The 21546-nt window shown below is 43.0% G+C and overlaps 1 protein-coding gene across 1 annotated transcript in view; it reads left to right on the forward strand.

The window, feature by feature from the left end:
• The window catches only part of MAP3K10 (mitogen-activated protein kinase kinase kinase 10), a 54837-nt gene that overhangs the window by 16672 nt on the left and 16619 nt on the right, over positions 1-21546 (forward strand). Inside the window, exons 3-6 of the mRNA XM_066581188.1 lie at positions 13393-13573; positions 15546-15694; positions 16074-16249; positions 20732-20972. Of these exons, the coding sequence (XP_066437285.1) occupies positions 13393-13573; positions 15546-15694; positions 16074-16249; positions 20732-20972 (747 nt within the window). The remainder of the gene's footprint in view (positions 1-13392; positions 13574-15545; positions 15695-16073; positions 16250-20731; positions 20973-21546) is intronic.

Below are 21546 nucleotides of genomic sequence, written 5' to 3' on the forward strand. Positions count from 1 at the left end.
CAGCCCCCGTGGTTGCTGTACTTTGTCATACATTTTCCATTCTGAAAATAGATGACAAATTACTTTATAAGGGGCATTGCCATATGAATCCTTTAAAAGCTATCTATAAAATATCTATAAAATATATCTACAGGATGCTAAAAAAGCCTGATAGATTAAGATCCCACCTCTAGGACCAATCCCTATCCCAAGACCAATCGACCGAATTAGCTATTCCCAGTGATTATTTGGGCGATAATTGCCCTGTACAAAGCTACCTTTAAGGGCTCTTTCACACAAGCTACACTACGATCTGATGCATTGTATTCCACTCCACCCCCACGATCTGATGCATTGTATTCCACTCCACCCCCACGATCTGATGCATTGGATTCCACTTCACCCCCACGATCTGATGCATTGGATTCCAATGCATTAGATCACACGGCTGTATTTCCGCGGCTTGAAAGCGCCCAGCTGGGCCAATATAGCGCCGGGCGCTTTCATGGCGGCCCACAAAGATAGTCCTGGAACTATCTTTCGGGACGAAATATGTTGCCCGCTGCATGGGCTCCTATAGAATCTAATGACAGCGGCCGGAGAAGGAAGGTGGGAGGGAGTTTAGCAGAGTGACTGCTAAACTCCTTCCCTCTTCTCTCCTCTCCTACTCTCTCCTCTCCTCTGGCTGTTTTCAATGGGAGGGGGCGGGATGGGGGTGGAGGTAAGCTCCACCCCATTCTGCACCCCTCCCATTGCTAGCTGGGGGTAAAGGGCGTTAGCTAAGCTCAGCTTCAGCCCGTCTCGCCCCTCCCATTGCACACAGCTGGACGGGGGTAAAAAGGAGGTGAGCCGGCGAGGGAGGGGAGGCCCAACGACATTGCGGGCTCAGCGTGCATGCGCCGGGGCCTGTGCTATCTGAACAGGCGCACAAACGTTAGATTTGTGCACCCATTTAAGCCTCTTCAATGGCGCTGGGAGGTGCACGTAAAAACGGCTACGGCCATGTGAAAGAGCCCTAAGGTGGAGCTTTACATTAGGATGGAAATGCTCTTAAAGTATTTTTTGTTTTTACATGGGGTCCTATGTGTCACGACACATAAATAATAAAATACCAGTAATAAACGCACAAACCACACAATTTGGACTATAAAAGGCTGCAGTATTTATTTAATGGGCTACCAAACTTTACTTAGTATTCACTAAATATGTATATAAATAAATCAGTAACATATAAAACATGTCTTGAGACTAAGGGCTAATGCCCACGGCCGGAAATTCGCAGCGTTGCCCAGCAGCTATTAGGTTCTATTGAACCTAATAGCTGAATGTTCACTCCGTGGAATTCCGCAGCGTGAAATGACCTGGGAATACGCGTGTCCGGTTTCCATTGTAGTCAATAGAAACCGTGCGTCACGCTATACTTCCACTGTAGCACAGCAGAAATATAGCGTGAATACACTTCCCTGCCCACTGCCGGCCGCGTCATATGACACTGCCGGCACGTCATACGGGACCTGCACAGCAGATCCAGTAGGTGACTATGGGGTCTTTGAGGGGGGGGGCGCCGTGGCGGACTGCTGCGGTATTCCGCTTGCGGAGCCCGTCACAGCCATGGGCATGAGCCCTAAGGGTGGCTTCACATGAGCGTAATTCACTGTGTGTCACCCACAGCAGATAGTCGCCCGGCAAGCACGCTATGACATTGCGTACTTGCTGCGTGCCGCCGACTGCCATGCACTATCTTGGCATGTATGATGTGTGCATAATAGGTAGAACATGCTGCGATCTTTATTGCACATGTATTTTGCGCAATATGTTTAAGCGGCAACATGGGAGCCTATGGCAGATTGGTACAGCGTACTATGCATGAAAACACTGTAACAATACATTCATCTGAAGAAACCCTAGGGTCATACAGACTCAAGTCTGCCAAGTTCAAAACTAAATTAAATTATTGAAATAATGTCCACCGGTGTGAAATGGGTGACTACCCGCCACCAGCCATGCCATCAGTGATGACATGGTCCTCCAACACCACAGTCTTCTCAATTATAGTTTAAAGTTGGACATTAAATATATCTAATGCCATGTCTGATAAATGGACACAGTCGCTTCTGTAAAAGCCAGGCAAAAATCCCTCTAACTCAAAGTGCTGAAAACTAAAGCCTCCACAGGTTGGCAAAAAATTTTCAATCGCCCTGTTCAATCGTTTCCTAATCTTCTCAATGAAATACAAGTCAGAAAAGGACCGAACAAGACGGGGACAATTTTAGAAAAACTAAGTACAAAAATAGTCTTAAGATTTGCGAAGTCTCTGTTAATTTCACTAATGATATCTAAGGTATTAACCTTGCCAATCTCATTCCCTTCAGTGTGCAAAATTAAAATATCGGGGTCAGGCCCCTCTTACTCTTAATCTCAGCTAACAACCTACCCCATTTTAAACCTTGAATGCCACCCCTAAAAAATGTGAAATCTAGAGCCATCTAGTGCAAGATTCTCAGTGTACCTTCTCCCCGAAGCCCTCTTCTTGTCCCAAAAAACGAAGGATTGACCAATTTATCAAATATATCACTCTGCTAAACCTAAGAAAGAAAAAACAATTAAACAATTATCAAATTTGGCCAAACATACTACGTAAAGTGCGTAGAATCCCATCTCCCAAACTTTCGTATTGCTTCTTCACTAAACCCAAGGTGGCAACATCCATAGCACCCCCAATTCTGAATAAATGCGAAGTAACCAGCGCATTACTTAATCCCAATAAAACTAAACATTTATTTAAAACTGTAATAAACTGAAAATGGGAAAGAGAAGAGTCATCAGCATGAATTAAAGGGGTTGTCCCGCGCCGAAACGGGTTTTTTTTTTTTCAACCCCCCCCCATTCGGCGCGAGACAACCCCGATGCAGGGAAGTAAAGAAAGTTTACCGGAGCGCTTACCTTAATCCCCGCGCTCCGGTGACTTCAATACTTACCGCTGAAGATGGCCGCCGGGATCCTCTGTCTTCGTGGACCGCAGCTCTTCTGTGCGGTCCACTGCCGATTCCAGCCTCCTGATTGGCTGGAATCGGCACGTGACGGGGCGGAGCTACACGGAGCCGCTCTCTGGCACGAGCGGCTCCATAGAAGACTGCTGAAGACCCGGACTGCGCAAGCGCGGCTAATTTGGCCATCGGAGGCCAAAAATTAGTCGGCACCATGGAGACGAGGACGCCAGCAACGGAACAGGTAAGTGAATAACTTCTGTATGGCTCATAATTAATGCACAATGTATATTACAAAGTGCATTATTAGGGCCATACAGAAGTGTATAGACCCACTTGCTGCCTCGGGACAACCCCTTTAATAGAGAACCACTACATATGGGCCGAGACTCAACAACAAACAATAAATTATGAAGTGGACATAGACCTGAAATAACCAAATTGTACACCCGAATCCAAACACCTCGACCCGACCTATCAGTTTTAGATCGACGCAGCAATAATTTAACAAAACCTTTGCCAAAACACACATCTGACAGTAATAGAGGGGACAAAGAAACTTTGGACCTAGACACTAAAGGCCCCTTTACACGAGACAATTATCGTTCTGGTTGTTCAAGTCCCCCCCCTCCTGTGGGGCTTTGAATGATATCGTTCTGTGTAAAAGTATGCATAAACTGAATGACTGGACGAGAATTGTCCATTCGTTCCCATATAAGGAGCTTAAAATCCGAACAACACATCGCTCGGTGTAAAAGCAGCCGCTCAGTATTGAATGGACGCTGCTTAAAGTGAAGGGAGAGGGGCCGGAGAAGAGCGGGGAGATGAATCTCCTCCAGCCACCCCAACTCTCTGCTGGCTGCGCTGTGAGCGATCCAGCGATACTAGCTCCTGTGTAACAGCATGGGAGCGAGTACATGCGGGAACGAGTGTCTGGCATCGTTTCCCCGACACTCGTTATGTGTAAAAGGGCCTTAACTCACCAATGTGAAGCGCACTAAATAAAGCCAATAAAAAGGCACAATGGGACAACAACATTTCGTACTCTGCAAAGCAAACCTGAGACAAGACAGACACCTAATCCACCTAATAACTTAAAGAGGAGACGTACAATCTGGCCCAGACGTCTTACATTTATAGCCTTTGACCAACGGTTTAACCTGAAAATAAGAATTAATTGGATGCCCATTACACCATTTTATCTAAAAAAAATGAAATTCCAGCTAAAAGTTTCATAACAAAGTTGTACGGCTGACCCTGGCGAAAAAGAGAACTGAAAAAGTTTAGAGATACACTCACATCTTGAGTAACAATATCAATACACTTCTCAGAACAAAAGTTTGACCACAATTCCCAGGCTGACTGTTAATCCTGCTGTGTCTTGGGTGCAACTGAGCGTGTCAGTAGTTGATACAATAGTCCCATATCAGACCCCATAGACGCGTTGGACACTCTAAGTCCACCTTGTCTGCATCCGGTGCTGCTTCCCAAAACCTCTGCTTCTGAAAAAGAGACAAAGCATTTGCAATTGCATTGGATTTGATATCATCTTTGGCTAATAAGGCTTTTTGACCTGAGTGCCTTAACAAAACCAATGCTGAATTATAAGAAGCATATTCAACTGATGATAAATTAGTATCAATCTCATCGAGTGACAAATTAGGGGGTTGGAAATGATCAATAATATGAAAACTATTTGGATCCTTTTTTGAGACAACCGCTAGTGGGGATAGTCTAAAATTGACAAAAGGAGGACTATCAACAGGGGCAGCAACACCTTAACGAAAGCCAAGCAAAGTAGTGCCAGAAGGCTGCGATTTAAAATTAGACGTGGGCCTTTGAGGATCATTAAGGTCAACCAAGAAAGACTGCCAAAATTATGATAAGCTTCTAAAATTATGTTGATATGTTGAAATTTCCCCGGAAGTAAGGACGTGTGAACATTCTGACAAACACAGGAGCAAATATACAAAAGGCTTCTAGCCAATTATTAAAAGATTTCCCAGCAGCTCTCCTACGCTCGTCCTCCTTGTCATTGAACTTTTTACTGGACTTTGTCACAAAATCTTTTGCTGAAGGCAATAAGGACGTCAGTTCTAGAAATTCACCTCTCCATATTTTTTTTCCTTTAAACTCTAAGGGAGTTGAGAACCCAGAGAGGACATCTCACAAGTCAACGCCTCCTTCATACACACCTGACTAACACCTCCCTAACAGAAACAGGCTCCCAAATGGGACCTGGACCTCTATGTGGCGGTCCAAAATCTGTGGATGTACTGGCTGTTAACATAGCCCCACTCCCTGCATTCCCTTGCCGCAGGCTAGATAGGGTTAATTAAACATTGTTTAAAGCTGCAATATTTAGTTCACTATTGCTAGGAACAAGGGAAGAAATAGCATTGTCAGCGGACAGAGACCGACTCTGACCACCATCCTTGGGGTCTTCATCTGGTCCCAGCTGCCGCAGCACTTCGGGCCTTTGTCCCTACGATGCTGACAGGAGCGGCACGCTCTTGTGGTCCACTCTGCTTCTTGCAGGCAGTGGTGGTGGGGCGTAGCGCCTCAGTTCTCTCCTGGCTCTCTTTCCAGCATGTCCAGTGCAGTAGTCATCTACTTCCCATTCAGGGTTGCCTACCTCAACGACGTCCCCTCACTTTCTGACATCTGTTATGGTGCTTTCCTACAGGGGTAGGAGGTACCGCTTCAGCCATTCTTCACCCCTGGCTTCTTCAGCGCGGATTATCAGCTGCCTGAGGAGGTTCTTCATCGCAGTGTGAGACGTCCGGTCTTAAATCAACATCTGGATGCCGGGGTCCTGTTTCTCCTCTTCTTATGGGCTTCAAATCTACCCACTATCCATTGGACAGCCAATCCAGCGTTTTTACCAAGCCACCGGATTCTCCAGGCAGATGTTCTGGAAAGTGCTCAAGGATTCTGCAACTGACCCTGAAATGTCCTCTCAGGCACCCTCTTAATAGAGGGGGGGGGGGGGGGGGGCGGGGGGAACAACCATATTAACCATTCAACACCTGGATCCCATGTGGTCTCTGCCCCTAAATGTCCCTTTGGCCTTACATGTGTTTTGTGGAGAAAGCCACTCTGTAGGTGGTTTATATGTTGTCACTCAACAGGTTCAGGTGTTTAAATTCAGTGTGCCTGATCCTTCTATTTCCTTGACATCATCTGAGGGGGAAAGCTGAGCTACCACCATATACATTAGAGAGTCACCTGGCTCCTCCAATATCAGTAACTCGGACAGCTAAAGGGGTGTCCAACCGTTTGGTGTCTCTGGGCCACACTGGTAGAAGAAAAGTTGTCTTGGGCTGGACATGAAATACAACCATCATTCTTTACTATGCCCCCAAATAAACCACATTATCCCTCAAATAACCTCTGCCGCCAGACCGTATGGCCTCCAGACTGGAGTCAGTACCTGTTTCTGCATGCAAGCCTGGACACAGAAACCTGTCCACGCTCACATGCAGTTCACATCCACGGGCCCGTTTCTGACACCAGCGGAGGGACGCAGTGTTGGTTGGCCAAGATGAGACCACCATCTCTCATCACCATCTCGATACTGGATAGGAGCAATCAAGACTCGGGAGGAAGGAAGGAGAATTGCTGCAGCATGCTGGACCTGGGGAGACTGATTAAGTCAGAGAGTCACCGACCTGTAGGTGCTGCCAACTGCCTCGTCATCTGTATGAGCCTGTCTGTGAGCGGAAGCTCGCTGCCCGTTGCTGCCAGATACCACCTCTGGCCTTGCCTCCTCCAGATTAAGCTTGCAGCCTCGCCTCCTCCAAATTTAGCATGTGTGGGCCCCCTCCCCTTTGGGTCGCATTCATAGCCATCTTGTCCCGTGGGTTGGATACCCCTGCTCTAAAGTGTAAGAGAGCCTTAATATATCCACTTTGTCTGCTGACTTTGATAAATAGGGCAATATACGAGGGGCTGCTGATAAGTCTTTGGCTTTACCGAGAAAAAAAACGGTAAGAAGATTAAACTTTACATTTATTCCACATACTCCCCACTGATGTCAACACACTTTTTACATCGGTATTCTAAGTTCTGTAAGCTTTGCAAAAAGAAGGATTTTGGTTGTGCCTCAAATCAGTCATCTGTAGCAGCCATGACATCAGAAATTGTGTGAAATTTGGTACCCTTGAGGTGTTTCTTCAGGTTTGGAAACAGATGATAGTCGGAGGGAGCTAGATCTGGTGAATAAGGTGGGTGGTCAACCAACTGGAAGCCTAGCTCCACCAGTTTTGCCGTGGTCTCTTGTGCAGTGTGAGCGGAGGCGTTGTCTTGCAGGAACAATATTCCTTTGGACAGCTTGCAGCGCCTTTTGGCCTTCAGAGCTGCCTTCAATTGGTCCAAAAGTTCAATGTAATACCTTGCATTGATGGTGGAACCATTTTGAAGGTAGTCCACTAGCAGCACGCCATCCTTATCCCAGTACACAGACGCCTTCACCTTCCTTAGTGGCTGATTTTTGCACCCTGAACTTCTTTGGGTGAGGAGAACCACTGTGCCTCCACTCTTTTGACTGCTTCTTGGTTTCAGGGTCATACAAATAAATCCATGTCTCATCCATAGTGACCAGTCGATCAAGGAAGTTCTTATCAATCCGGAAACACTGACAAATGGAAGTTTTCACTCACATACTTTTCTGATCTGTTGTCAAACATTTGGGGACCTACTTTGCAGATAGCTTCTTCATGTTCAAATGTTCATGGTTAATGACACAAACACATTCACGAGAAATCCCCATGACGTCTGCTATTCCTTTAGCTGAAATTTGCAGATTCTCCAGTATAAGGTCTCGGTTGTCCAGGACGTTCCTCATCATTGGTGCTGAAGTGGCCCGTTTTAAATTTGGCAACCCAGTTCTTAACTGTAGAACTTGAAGGGCATTGATCCCCCAATGTCTGCAACATATCACCATGAATATCCTTCACAGACTTTCCTTGCAGAAAAAAGAATTGTATCACTCCTCTGCTCTCATTTGCGGTGAATATCGCCTTAGACTCTGCCATTTTGTTTTCCCGCGTGCCTAGATCACTGCTGCCATAAGCTACAAACACAACATTTTGAAACCATATATTAGACACATAAGGCTTTCATGTGATGTAACATTCGTTACCATAGAAACAAAAAAAGAACACAAAGCCAAAGACTTATCAGCACCCCCTCGTATATGTATTTGTGCTTCTATAAGAACATTGGATGACCACTGTTGACCCCTGTACAGTCCCTCTGAGGGTCCCTGACATCAGCATCTAATACATGTGATCTTGCCGTTTACAATGTATTTGTGTTCTCAGTGATGTTTTTAGCGGAGCACACATTACTTCTGCTGTGTCGGCCATTCCACTGCCAGTGTGCCTGAAAGCTGCTCGGTTTAGCCAGGGGACTATGTACCAAATATTGTTTGTCTTCTCACATATTTAATTGCTTTCCTAATCCTTATACAAATATATATGAAAGAGGTTTTTGCATAAAACAGTTCTATGGAACATCAACTAGTCTTTTTCCTGTTCTTGTTGAAGAAGTGTCTAAGCAAATTTCCACTTTCCATTAAAGTGTCTTCAGCTACTATGCAGATCTATGTATCTCCATTGTAACAGATAACAAAGTCTTTGTAGTCTTATCCGGTAGGCACACTTTTTTTTTCTTAACAAACATTTGGTAGAATTAGGGGACAGACGGAAGAGAGTATGACTGCAGGATCAATTAGACCACACAGAGTGTGTTTAATGTCTGTTGCCATGGAGATGCATAGGAACAAAAAATGGTAAACTATTTTCAGAGCTACTTCATATTTGATCTGGGAGAGAAATCAATTGGTTGTGCAGGTGGACATACCTGCAAGGCAGTGTTATTTGGACACTACATAGTAACCTAGTATGTTAGGCTGAATGAAGACAATGTCCATCTAGTTCAGCCTGTTTCCACCCCCCTTGTTAATCCAGAGGAAGCCAAAAAAACACCAATGAGGCAGAAGCCTATTAGCCCATTTGGGGGAAAAAGTCCTTCCCGACTCCATAATGGCAGTCAGAATAATCCCTGTATTAATGTTTGAGTTCCTACCTAACCCCAAGACCCGAATCAACAACCCGGTGGTCACCTAATGTTTATATGCTGTAATATCATAGCGCTCTAGAAAGACATATAGTCCCCTCTTAAACTCCTCTATGGATTTTACCATCACCACGTCCTCAGGCAGAGAGTTCCACAGTCTAACTGCTCTTACAGTAAAGAACCCTTTTCTGTGTTGGCGATGAAACCTGCTTTCTTCTAGACGTAGCGGATGCCCTCTTGTTACCGTCATAGTCCTGGGTATAAACAGATCCTGGGAGAGATCCTTGTATTGTCCCCTAATGTATTTACACATAGTTATTTGGTCGCCCCTTAACCGTCTTTTCTCCAGGGTAAATAATCCCAATTTTGATACTGGGTATTCCAGTCCCTTCATTCCATATATTAGTTTAGTTGCCCTTCTTTGAGCCCCCTCAAGCACTGCAACATCTTTCCTGAGTATCGGTGACCAGAACTGTACGCAGTATTCCATGTGGGGCCTGATATGTGCCTTATTGTTCAATCAGTTTTATTGAGAAATTTTTCAGATAAAATAAACATATCAAGAAGGTCGCGCAGGACCTTGTGAAAAGAAAATTAACATATCATGTAATAACACAAAATAGAATAATTAGGGCCAACAACTACCACCTCTCATTCTTAATATAGTGGAAGAATAATGTTCTCGGCCCTCGCCCTTATACCTCTTTTAATGCACCCCAAGACTTTATTTGCTTTTGCAGCAGCTGACTGGCATTGATTGCTCCAGTTAAGTCTACAATCCACTAGTACCCCTAGGTCTTTTGCTATCTCTCTTTTCCCTAGCGGTACCCCATTTAGTGTATATTGGTGACATCCGTTTTTCCTGCCCATGTGCCCAACCTTACATTTATCAATATTGAACTTCATTTGCCATTTTTCTGCCCAAGCTCCCAGCTTATCCAGGTCCGTTTGCAGCCATACATTGTCCTCCGTTGCATTAATTATATTGTATAATTTTGTGTCATCTGCAAATATTGATATTTTGCTGTGCAGTCCCTCTATCAGGTCGTTAATAAATATATTGAACAGAGTGGGGCCTAATACTGAACCCTGTGGCACCCCGCTAGCGACTGTGGCCCAATCAGAGTACGAACCATTTATTACCACCCTCTGCTTTCTATCTCTGAGCCAGTTCTTTATCCAGCTACACACTGTATCATTGTATTATTTGGACACTGTATGATACCAGGAATATAAGCAAAAATATCAATCACAGCCACAAAAACTACTATGGTTAACAATTATTTTAAAAACCTAATTGCACCCTAAGCCATCCCAAACACTAGTGAACGGAAAAACCAGGGAGCAGTTCCCCACACAGGAACCTAACCTTACCTCACCCTACCTTTCCCTTACTAAAAAAGATGCTTTCAATAATGATCAAATCCTCTCTATTCCAAAATATGTATTAAATCTCGAGTTCTAGAGGCTCCTATTTTTTTATGTCAAACCTGCTACACCACTTGGGGAACTAACAGATGATAAAAGTATGCATAAGAACTGAAAATATCATGTTTCATATTGTAATATCAAGCAGATATGTAAACAAAGTATACTGATACATACTGTAGAGTCAGGTAGGCTTAGGTTTCTGTGCGGGGTCACCCTTTTCGGGGCAGTTGCTCTGCTTTTCCATCTCTAGACTAAGAGTTTGGGACCGATTAGGGTGCAATTAGGCCTTTTTAAAATAACTATTAATAAAAGTTATAGATTAATGTAAAGGACAGTACACTATTCTGTGAACCCACCGTATAACACCCTATAAGATTATCAGACTAAGGGGGCTGTGCCCCATTGAAAATGCAGTAGACAATTTGTGCAAACAATAATCTTTATTTCCTTCTCGCAGTGAGGCAAAGCACTCCTGGCTGTTACTGTCAGTTTAAGTGGTACACAGGGCTTTTGGTTACAGTTTCTTTAAGAGGTGCAATACGCTTGATGGTTCCTTTAACACTTGTCAGATAAATATGTGTGAACAGAAGAACAATTCAATAGTTGCAGAAATTTAAACAGTATTCTGCTGAGACCTGGAGGACTGTGCACAAATCCTAAGGGTGCAGGGCTCTCCCCTACTACAAATGCTTTGCTACATGGTGGCTGATTAGGCTGAGACTTCCACTCATTCGAGCCCCCTCTGACAACTTCTCCTTCTGCAGGATGGCATCCAGGAACCACCATTCCAGGTGTCATCAACCAACACAGGAAATGGCAACACTGTTGAGGCAACATTTCTCGAGCTCCTACTGTATGTGTGCTACATGGGATATGTGGCATAAAAACAGTATCGTGGTACAGCATTTAACAGTGTAAGATTATTGCAGAAACATCAGTAACAGTGCTTTACAGTGCAAACATAAGAATGCAAGTTTGTAATTGGACAAAATCACTTGCAGTTCACCCCTCTTGCGCTAGGAAGGCCATCAATAGAAGGTACTGCACAGGGCGCCATCCAACCAAAGCCCATCCTTTTTACATAGGCCGACTACCTGCTGAAAATTCATTTAAGGGAGCAATTTGCAGCAATTGCTGTCCCATGTAAAACCGGGACCAGATAGGGTACTGAGTAGAGATGAGCGAGCGTACTCGGATAAGCACTACTCGCTCGAGTAATTGGCTTTATCCGAGTATCGCTGTGCTCGGGTCTAAAGATTCGGGTGCCGGCACGGAGTGGGGAGCTGCAGGGGAGAGCGGGGAGGAACGGAGGTAAGATCTTTCTCTCCCTCTCTCCCGCCCGCTCTCCCCTGCTCCCCGCTGCGACTCACCTGTCAGCCGCAGCGGCACCCGAATCTTTAGCCAATTACTCGAGCGAGTAGTGCTTATCCGAGTACGCTCGCTCATCTCTAGTACTGAGCAAGAAATCACTCAGTAGTTGCTTTATTTTAGCACACTGAATTGAACTGACTAGTGAACGACTTCTCAGTCAGAGTAAACAGGCAGATGTTCATCTTTGAATGACTGCCTGTTCACTGTGAATGGAGGCAGGCGGCCCCAGGAGTATGGAGATTCTAGCAACACTAATGCTAAAGACCAACTTTACCCTATGCAAAATGTGTGTGTCCATTTTTAATTCCACTGTAAAGTGACCCTCTGGTTTCAGGAGAAAATTCTGTCCTGGGACCAGAGGGTGGAGGGGATATATAACCTTCACTTCATCTACTCCTCCGTTGCTCTGCTGTTTCAGGTTCTGTTTTGGACAGCCAAGATGGTCACCACCACTAATATTAGACTACCTAATAACCCTTGGTGCATGATAGTGTTAGATTACCAATTAACTTTACCTGCTCTATGATCAGCACTGGCCAGTCACAAAGCAGTGCGTAGTCTAGTTAGAAAATGGCGGTGGCTACCTTGGTCCCCTGAAAACAGGAACAAAACTAGTGCAACAGAGGGACAGAGGTGAAAATAAAGATTAGAATTTTTTCCTGAAATGGGAGGGTCACTTTAAAGTCTGCTATTATCATCACCGCCGCTTTAGGTAATTTTATAAATAGGAACTAATCGGTTAGTTATCAACTAACTCAGAAAGTTGTAGACCAAATGGTCCACTCTAAGTTTCAAAGTAAGTCTCATGGACAACGTTTAAAGAACGTAAAGATTATGAATCTTGCGTGACTTTGTGACTAAATGCCGACTCCATAGCTGCAAAAACATGGATTTGGATTTGAACCCAAACAAAGACAACATCTGAATGGCGATCTATGTTCTCCGCATGTTTACATATCTTTTGTTCAGGTAATCTGGACTCCTTTCACACTCTAACAGATAGCTTAATTTGAGTTCTGTGTAATTAGCTCTAGGATTGAGGGATTAAAAGGAGTTTTGTAGGACTTCAACATAAAAATATGGCTTAAAATGTTATAAAATAAGAAAAAAATGGATGCTCACTTACTCCAGCGGTTCTGTGTCTAACACTAGAGCCCCAGTGCACTTCACTCCAAACCAGTAAGAAGCAGTGAACGGTCACGTTCCGTACATTGTGCATATGACTACTCAACCAATCACAAGATTCAGCAGCCATGAATCTGTAACCTCTGATTGGCTGAGCATGCACAATGAAATGGCATGTTAGTGCCTACCGGCTTGTTCCGGGTTCTGAGCGGCAGGCACTACACCTACATCGCTGGACAGGCAGCCACTGGAGTAGATAGATATTCCTTTTTCTTTATTTCAAGCCTGTAAAAATATTTTTAATGTCCTGGAGAACCTGTCAAGGAAATTTACAGTAAAAGTAAATAGATGCAACATAAGTACTTATCATTGATAAATATGTTGTAAAACACCTATGTTTTTTCTCTTCCACCCACAGTCTTGATACTTGAGAAGATTGAGAACAATGACTTATTTAACAAAACCTTGAAGATCACAGACTTTGGCCTGGCCAGGGAGTGGCAGAAGACAACAAAAATGAGTGCAGCGGGCACCTACGCTTGGATGGCTCCAGAAGTGATTCGTCTCTCCCTGTTTTCCAAGAGCAGTGATGTGTGGAGGTAGCTTCTATGTCTCCTGGTGATACATTTACAAGATCAAAACCACCTTTCACCTTTTTACTTTCTTGGGCCAAATTCCCCAACAGGGAATGCACAGTTAGTACAGCAGATGTGGCATCCCCCATTCAGGACATTATCTATTAGATCAAACAGTAGCAATAAAGTGTACCTCTCACTTTGGAGGACCTGACACGTTTGCGCAGTATACAGGTAGCCCATTGATTTCAATGGGAACTGTGTAATGCTTCATTTTCCCTGTGGTGGTGCTGCAGGGAAATTAAACATTTGTGGCTGTGTTGCTTGACAGATACAGGTGGTGGACCCTGTGATCAGCTTATTGTCAGTAGGCCTTCTAATTAAAAGGGATTGTCCAAAGTAGATAACATGTTCAAGTTATCCATGCACATTAGATTAACTTTGGCTGATCCTGTCAACAATCTAATATGTATGGAGGCCGTCTAGGGTTTATGCATGTTGGATTTTAGCTTGCTAAATCCTTTGTCCCTCTGAATTATAAGTCACTGAGCTATTTGGATGAGCAGACTATGCCGTTTATGGGCAGGTCAGAGGAGATAGCTGTTGACTAGTTAACATCTAACTTATGCTTATGGGCGATTGACTCCTGTTAACAGGAACCTCTTAAGGTGGCTTTACATGAGATAACTATCATCCATATATTCTGCCCATGGAGTGAATGCAAACAGTGGTTCCGTGTAAACAGGTAATCATTGTTTTTCAACAATTAGCCAACAACTTTACAGTGAGGTGTGTGCTTGTTCAGCATGTCCCTCCTTCTGAACACTGATTGGCTCTCGTATTTTTTTTTACATTTTGCCCTCCCACATAACGCTGATTGATTCCCGAAAACACATGAATACATACAAGTGAACAGTTCCTGCTTGTCTTTGAAAGAACGCTCACTGCTATGGTCTCTTGCTGGTTTGGACTTCGATGGAACAGTCGCAACTCTTCACTCGAAGAGCATTGCCACATATGTATGTGCATTCAGCGTGTTGAAGAGTAGTTGAAATTCCAAATACACATCCATCAAAGAACCTCACACCTCTTAACTAGTCAACGAATTGTATTTTGTCCTGTGTAAATGCTCCAAACAATTCATTTAGCAAATGCAAAACTGAACAAGTGAACAAGAATAATTCCGTACAAAAGTACACAAACTGTCATTTGTACGCTTTAACGATTATTTCGAGCGACTATTCAAATGATAGTTGTCCTATGTAAAGCTGCCTTTAAGGAGCCATACACATTAGATGAATGTCAGCCGAACCCATCGACTTTAGCAAGACCAGCAAACCATATGATATATACGGAGGCTTGACGACTCTACCTCGATTGCAGATGTGGCGGGAAAACAAGGATCAGGCTGTTGGCTTTCAACATGCACAATTCTTTTGTTCTGAAGGTAGAAGATGTCTAGCAGCGATGTATTCACCTCTCCCCATTCAGAACATTTGCACACTTGGTCAAGCTAATTGTGCATGTGTATGGGGGGTTCAAAAAGAATCAGCCAAACGAGCCAGCCTTGAACAGTTAGCGTAATACTGGAGACATCTTTAGCCATCATGAAACTCGTAATTAACTGGTAGTGTAATGATGACTAGGATTGGATAGCCAGACGGAAGAACCAAGGTCTTGTCGTGGGGCATTGTAAGATCTGAACATTGGCATTACTCTGGCTAGCACTCTTAAATTACTAATTTCATCATTAACACGCATAGTTAGCATTTCTAAAGTGCATATAAAGGAGGAAAAGATTAGCATGACCCAGATATCTAGAGCTTTTGGAGACATGAGATATAAGACTATAGTGCATAGTGGGAGCAGAAGAAAAGTTCTTAAAATAGGTTGTAGTTCAGCTCTTCACCTCCATCCTCTGTATATTTATATGAAAGTACCAATGACCGGACTCACATATTCCTCACATACTCACATATTCATTTCTGTCTTGCAGTTTTGGGGTTCTTCTTTGGGAACTGCTTACTGGGGAGGTGCCTTACCGGGAAATTGATGCTCTTGCTGTTGCCTATGGAGTTGCAATGAACAAACTGACTCTTCCAATCCCATCAACATGCCCAGATCCATTTGCTAGGATCTTAGAAGGTAATGAGATTCTATTAACTTTTGGTATGTCACCAGATTGTTGACTAGTCTTTATCACCCTCATAGGGGGATCTTGTCTCAGTATTGCATACAGTTTATGCAGCTAGTACCTTTCAGCTTGAGCTGGGTGTGATGCATATTGCCTTTCAAAACGTTCCATAATGTATTTTGACACTTTCTCCACCATTCCAAACTATTGGGCATTTAGATGCATGAAATCCACTAATCCAATAAAGTATAAGATCTGATAGTTCATAGCCAAACGGTCTGTTATCATATGGTATAATCTAAAGCTGTAAAAGGTTTTAGAAAATTGGGTGCAGGACCTTTGAAATTTTTTTTATTATCATAATCCTAACGTTTTTTATTATGCTTTCAGCATGTTGGGACCCAGATCCTCACAGTCGCCCTTCATTTTGCACCATCTTGGAGCAACTGACCGCCATAGAACAGTCAGCCATGTTTCAGATGCCTCTTGAATCGTTCCATTCCTTGCAGGAAGACTGGAGAATAGAGATTCAGCAGATGTTTGATGAGCTCAGGAATAAAGAGAAGGTAAACCTTGGTATGATATGTAGGCGATAAAGTGCCATAAAATGTTACCGTAAATGGTGTATGCAGATGGGACACATTTTACCTTGATTATGATAGCACAGTGCAGAAAGTTATCTTAACCCATTAAAAAAGCTATTGTTCTCTGACCTTAACACAACAAAACCCATTGTAAAGTAATTCAAGTAAATAAACCACCCTGGTAGCAGGGCACACCATGATGTCATGTTGAATGTAGTGAGGACAGCGCCTTGAAGAATTCTCAACTAGTAATCTTCTTAGATCATCAAACAATCCACCATGAAGGAGAGCAGCATATGGGGAAAGCAATATAGCCCCCCCAAATATAATTATGGGGGTGAGAAACAATTAGAATGCCACCTATGCGCTCAAATACGAAAGGATCAGGGTGATAAAATAATCATTACTCACTTTGGAGGTGGGGATCCCCTTAGTAAAAAAAAACCTTCACCCTTGATATCCCAAGTTGCCTCCTCAAATGTCCCAAGGTAGCTGCTCAAATGAATCCACATCCTCTTAAATGATAGGTGATTCCTCATTCTAGAGTTATGTGGTCCATAATTGTAATATATATATATATATATATATATATATATATATATATATATATATATATATATACACACACAACTTGGGATTTTTCATACAATGCTGGTTTGGTCTTACAAAATCCGTGAAGCAGAGAGGGGAACATGTGAGTATGGATATGTCCCCAAGAGTTGTGCTATAGATAAAGTGGTTGATGTGAAATGATCTCCAATAAATCCAACAACCTTCTTCTAAATGCAGGAGTAATTAAGGACAAACTTTCCAGGCACATATATAATCTGTAAAATGTTCTTTATTGCCTTCCTAGTAGTTGCACGTGTGTCATATATGTGATATCCCAGAGTTATGTTTGGCAAAATATGAGGACTTTTATTGATTTTATAGATTCTCGTAGTAAGCAATGCTTGGACTTTAAAAATGCTCCTGTCTTTGGACTAAGCCTACAAATAAAAACTTTTTATTTGTAGGCTTAGTCCCAAGAGAGCAGCATTTTTAAAGCCCAAGCATTGCTTACTTTTTATTTGTAGAGCATTTTACAGATTTTATCTAAGCCTGGAAAGATTGTCCCTAATTACTCCTGTACTCAGAAGAAGGTTGCAGGATTTATTGGAGATCATTTCACATCAACCACTTTACCTATAGCACAACTCTTGTAGACATATCCATACTCACAGGTTCCCCTTCCTGTTTCACCCGGATTTTGTAAGCCCAAATCAACATTGTATGAAAAATCCCAAGTTGTGTGTATATATATTACACATAACTCTAGAATGAGGAGTCACCCACCCTTTGAGAGGACGTGAATTCATTTGAGGAGCTACCTTGGGGACATTTGAGGAGCCAACTTGGGATATCAAGGGTGGAGGTTCACCCTGCATTTTTTTTCTGGGGGGATCTCCCCTTCTGAAGTGAGTATTGATTATTTTATCACCATGATCCTTTTATATTTGAATGCATAGGTTGTGTTCTAAATGATGTCATGTTGTGTTAAGAGTCAAGTTAAAGAGTAAAGGTACATTTACACACACAAAGATGATCGCTCAAAAGATAGGTTTTGAGCGATCATTTTTGCATAAACTACTACTTGGTACTAATGCCTATTAGTACCAATTAGTAGTGTGTGAGCCACTGGGAGATGTATTCAGAGAACAGACCACCCGCTGTTCTCTGAATAAATTCCCTTTGTTCTGCCAGGGGACTGACAGCTGAGACAATGTAATCAGCGGTCCCTGGGCGGAACACAGTGTGCGGTCCTTCTTATCAGCTGTTCTGGCGAATGATGGATTTCATGCCGAACTGAGATTCATCGTTCGACCAAAAAGTAAAAGATGGGCACCATTACACGCAACGATTATCGCTCAAAAGATGTGTCTAAATGGGCCTTAACCTATCTGTATGTTTTGTGCATTCTGGTTCATACTGTAGCTGTCAAATAAGGCTGTATGAGAAAAAAATGCATCAGATCCGTTTCTAAGACCATCATCTATCTACGGGCTTGTTCACATCAGCGCTAGTGGTTTCCTTTTTCCTGCTCTATTCAGGGAACGGGAAAACAGTAACCCCTGGCAGAATAGATGCATATTATGACAGAACCAAATAGTGTTGAACAGACTCGATTGGCTACAATGGGGTCCGTTTGGTTTTTGTCCGTCTGGCACTTTACAGGACTGTGTGCAGTAGCTTTGTGTCGAGCTACAGCCTGAAAAGAGTTCCGTTCTGCAAGCATTCATGACCTCAGCCTGGAAGTCTGCACTGTAAGCTGCTACGTGAACCAAGTCACTGAGTGTAACATATTGCTCTGTGTTTTGTTCTATTCAAGTGAGTACCCGGTGAACAGAAAGTGTAACTGCTAAACTAAGTGTCCTGCAAAGAGACTGTAACCATTAAGCTCTGTAGGAGACTGTTTGTTTTATTCGCAGCCTCCAAGCTAAGTGCACTTTCAGAGAGACTGTAACTTTCAATCCTTCTACCATTATCATAACTGCTAAGATCTGTACCTTATATAAACTCTGCAACCATCAAGCTGATATCTACTGTGTGACTGTAACTGCTAAGCTTTGTGCTTCCTGCGGAGGAAAGTTTACTTCTGATGTCTTCATCATATACTACATGTTCCTCCAGTGACGCCCCCAACAAGTGTGTCAAGAGCCACACATATAAAAACTGACCCTCTTAAACCTCTATGAGATCCAACTAATGCTGGAAATCAAATACTGATGGACAATTCGAAGGAGACTTCTTAAGGGTCAGACATGTCAGAGGCTTTGCCAAAATTAGAAATAAATTTGAAAGCACATACTCCTGTACTCATGTTAATAAAGTAAGAAAGATTATGTCTACTTATTAAATCTACGGCATTGTGTTTGTGGTGTAAATATGGAGGACATCTTGTACAAGAAAAATCATTGCAAGACGGTCAGAAAACGAAAGCAAATATCTGATTAGTTTCCATGGTGAACACCATTGTTCCTTATTTCCTAGTTTCCATTCATGGTCCTCCAGATGTCATGGGGTGTGGAGAAAGATTCCTTTAATGTTGACTTAATCCTTTGTTTCGATGAAAGTTAAATTAGATCCATCCTCAAGGAAGCTAGAGACACTTTACCCATTGAAACATAGTAATAGATGTTCATAAAATTGCTTCTTTGTTTTCCAGTTACAATTGCTTAAAAATGAGAATTAAAAAAAATCCCCTTGCATTGTTAGAATTAAAAGAAGAGTTGCATTAAAAGGTCTGTTAGGATGGCTTTACACTGGACAACGATCATCCGGGTAATTGCTCGAAGTAGTCACTAAAGCGTACGAACGACTGTTGTTTGTGTGCATTTACACAGAGCGTTTGTTGTTCACTTTTTGTTCAATTTCGCAATTGCTAAATTACATGTCGGGAGTATTTACACAGGCTGAGATATTGTCCATTGAGTAGTTAGGGGGCGTAAGGTTCTTTGGTGGGCATGTATTCGAAATTTCGACCCCCTCCCCAATGCACACTCATTGGTTGCTGAGTCCACTGAACATATATATATATATATATGTATATATATATATATATATATACATATATATATACACTCTGTCAAAAAAGTCAAGCAGCTAGAAGGAGTTGTCATTTTGTTGCAAAACTTGTCATGCAGATACATCTCAAGCAGATATGCAAATGAGATGTGGCGTGATTAGATGAACAGTCTTGCCACTTCAAGCCCCTAAATGTAGTTCCACCCTTGGCCTATAAAAAGGATCTCAGAGGTTACTTGTGTGTAGTGGACCTTTTTTTCGGCTTGTGTAGAGATTATTGACCACCAAAAATGCTTCTATGACACAATCAAGGAGATTTCGCCCAGTTAATAGTTTGACAGGGGCGCATTATTGGAATGCAAGAAGCTGGATGGATGTATCAATGAATTACCCACCACCTGGGTCATTCTGACCAGGCTGTCAGGAGATGTTGGGACAAGTGGATGCGTGAGGGCACACACACTAGGAGATTGGGCTCAGGATGCCCTCGAAAGGCCACCAGTAAAGTGGATTGTCTGATTGTCCAACAATCACAAGCAGCTCCAGCAGTTTTGTTGTCCGCCATCAAGAGATAGGTGGCACCATCCTCTTTTTATCAGTCAATGATGCTGAAGAGTCCGTAAAGGAAGGGATTAACACTAAACTGGATTAATAATATCATCTGTATCTTGATTAAAAAATGTATGAGAATTAAAAAAAAACATGACTGCTTTCTTCCAAAAACAGCACCACACCAGTCTTCTTGTACAAGCTCTTTAGTCCTTGTTAAAGGACCTTATCACGTCTATAGTATCTTTTCATCTGACCATTGCAACAGGATAGCATAAGAAGTGCGGATGTTGTTCTACATGATAGCCAAGTAACAAATATAATTGTGTGACGCATGTGTTCTCATATTAGGAACTGCGTAGTCGGGAGGAGGAGCTGGTGCGTGCGGCAGAGGAGCAGAGGAATTTGGAGGAGATGCTCCGGAGAAGAGAACAAGAACTGGCAGAACGAGAGTTTGACATTGTAGAACGGGAGCTGAACATCATAATGTACCAGATGTATCAGGAAAAGCCCAAGGTGAAGAAGCGGAAGGGGAACTTCAAAAAAAGCCGTCTTAAGCATAAGGATGGAAATCGCATTAGCTTACCCTCAGGTAAGGGAAATTCAGGGGTTGGGGAATGAGGGTTAGTCTATATCCACAGCATTGTAAATTTTTACCATCACTCTACACCCAAATTATCCTGTCCCTCCAAAACTCTACACCCACATCATCTTGTGCAGTCCAACTTTCTATATCCACATGATCCTGTGAAATCCACATTTCTATACTCGCACCTTCTTCCACATCATGCTATTCACTCCAGCACTCTACACCTACATCATCCTGAGCACTGCAACAGTCTACACCCACATAATGCTGTGCATTACACCTCTCTACACCCACATCATCCCAAGCACTGAATCTTTCTACACCCCACATCATCATGTGCACTCTACCTCTCTACACCGACATCATCATGTGTACTCTAGCTCTCTATACTCATATCATCCTGTGCACTCCACCTCTCTACACCCACATCATCCTGTGCACTCCACCTCTCTACACCCACATCATCCTGTGCAATACACCTCTTTACACCCACATCATCCTGTGCAATACACTTTTCTACACCCATATCATCGTATGCATTCCAGCACTCTACATGCACATCATCCTGAGCACTGCA

This window comes from Eleutherodactylus coqui, chromosome 10 (assembly GCF_035609145.1).
Source record: "Eleutherodactylus coqui strain aEleCoq1 chromosome 10, aEleCoq1.hap1, whole genome shotgun sequence".
Lineage (NCBI taxonomy): Eukaryota > Metazoa > Chordata > Amphibia > Anura > Eleutherodactylidae > Eleutherodactylus > Eleutherodactylus coqui.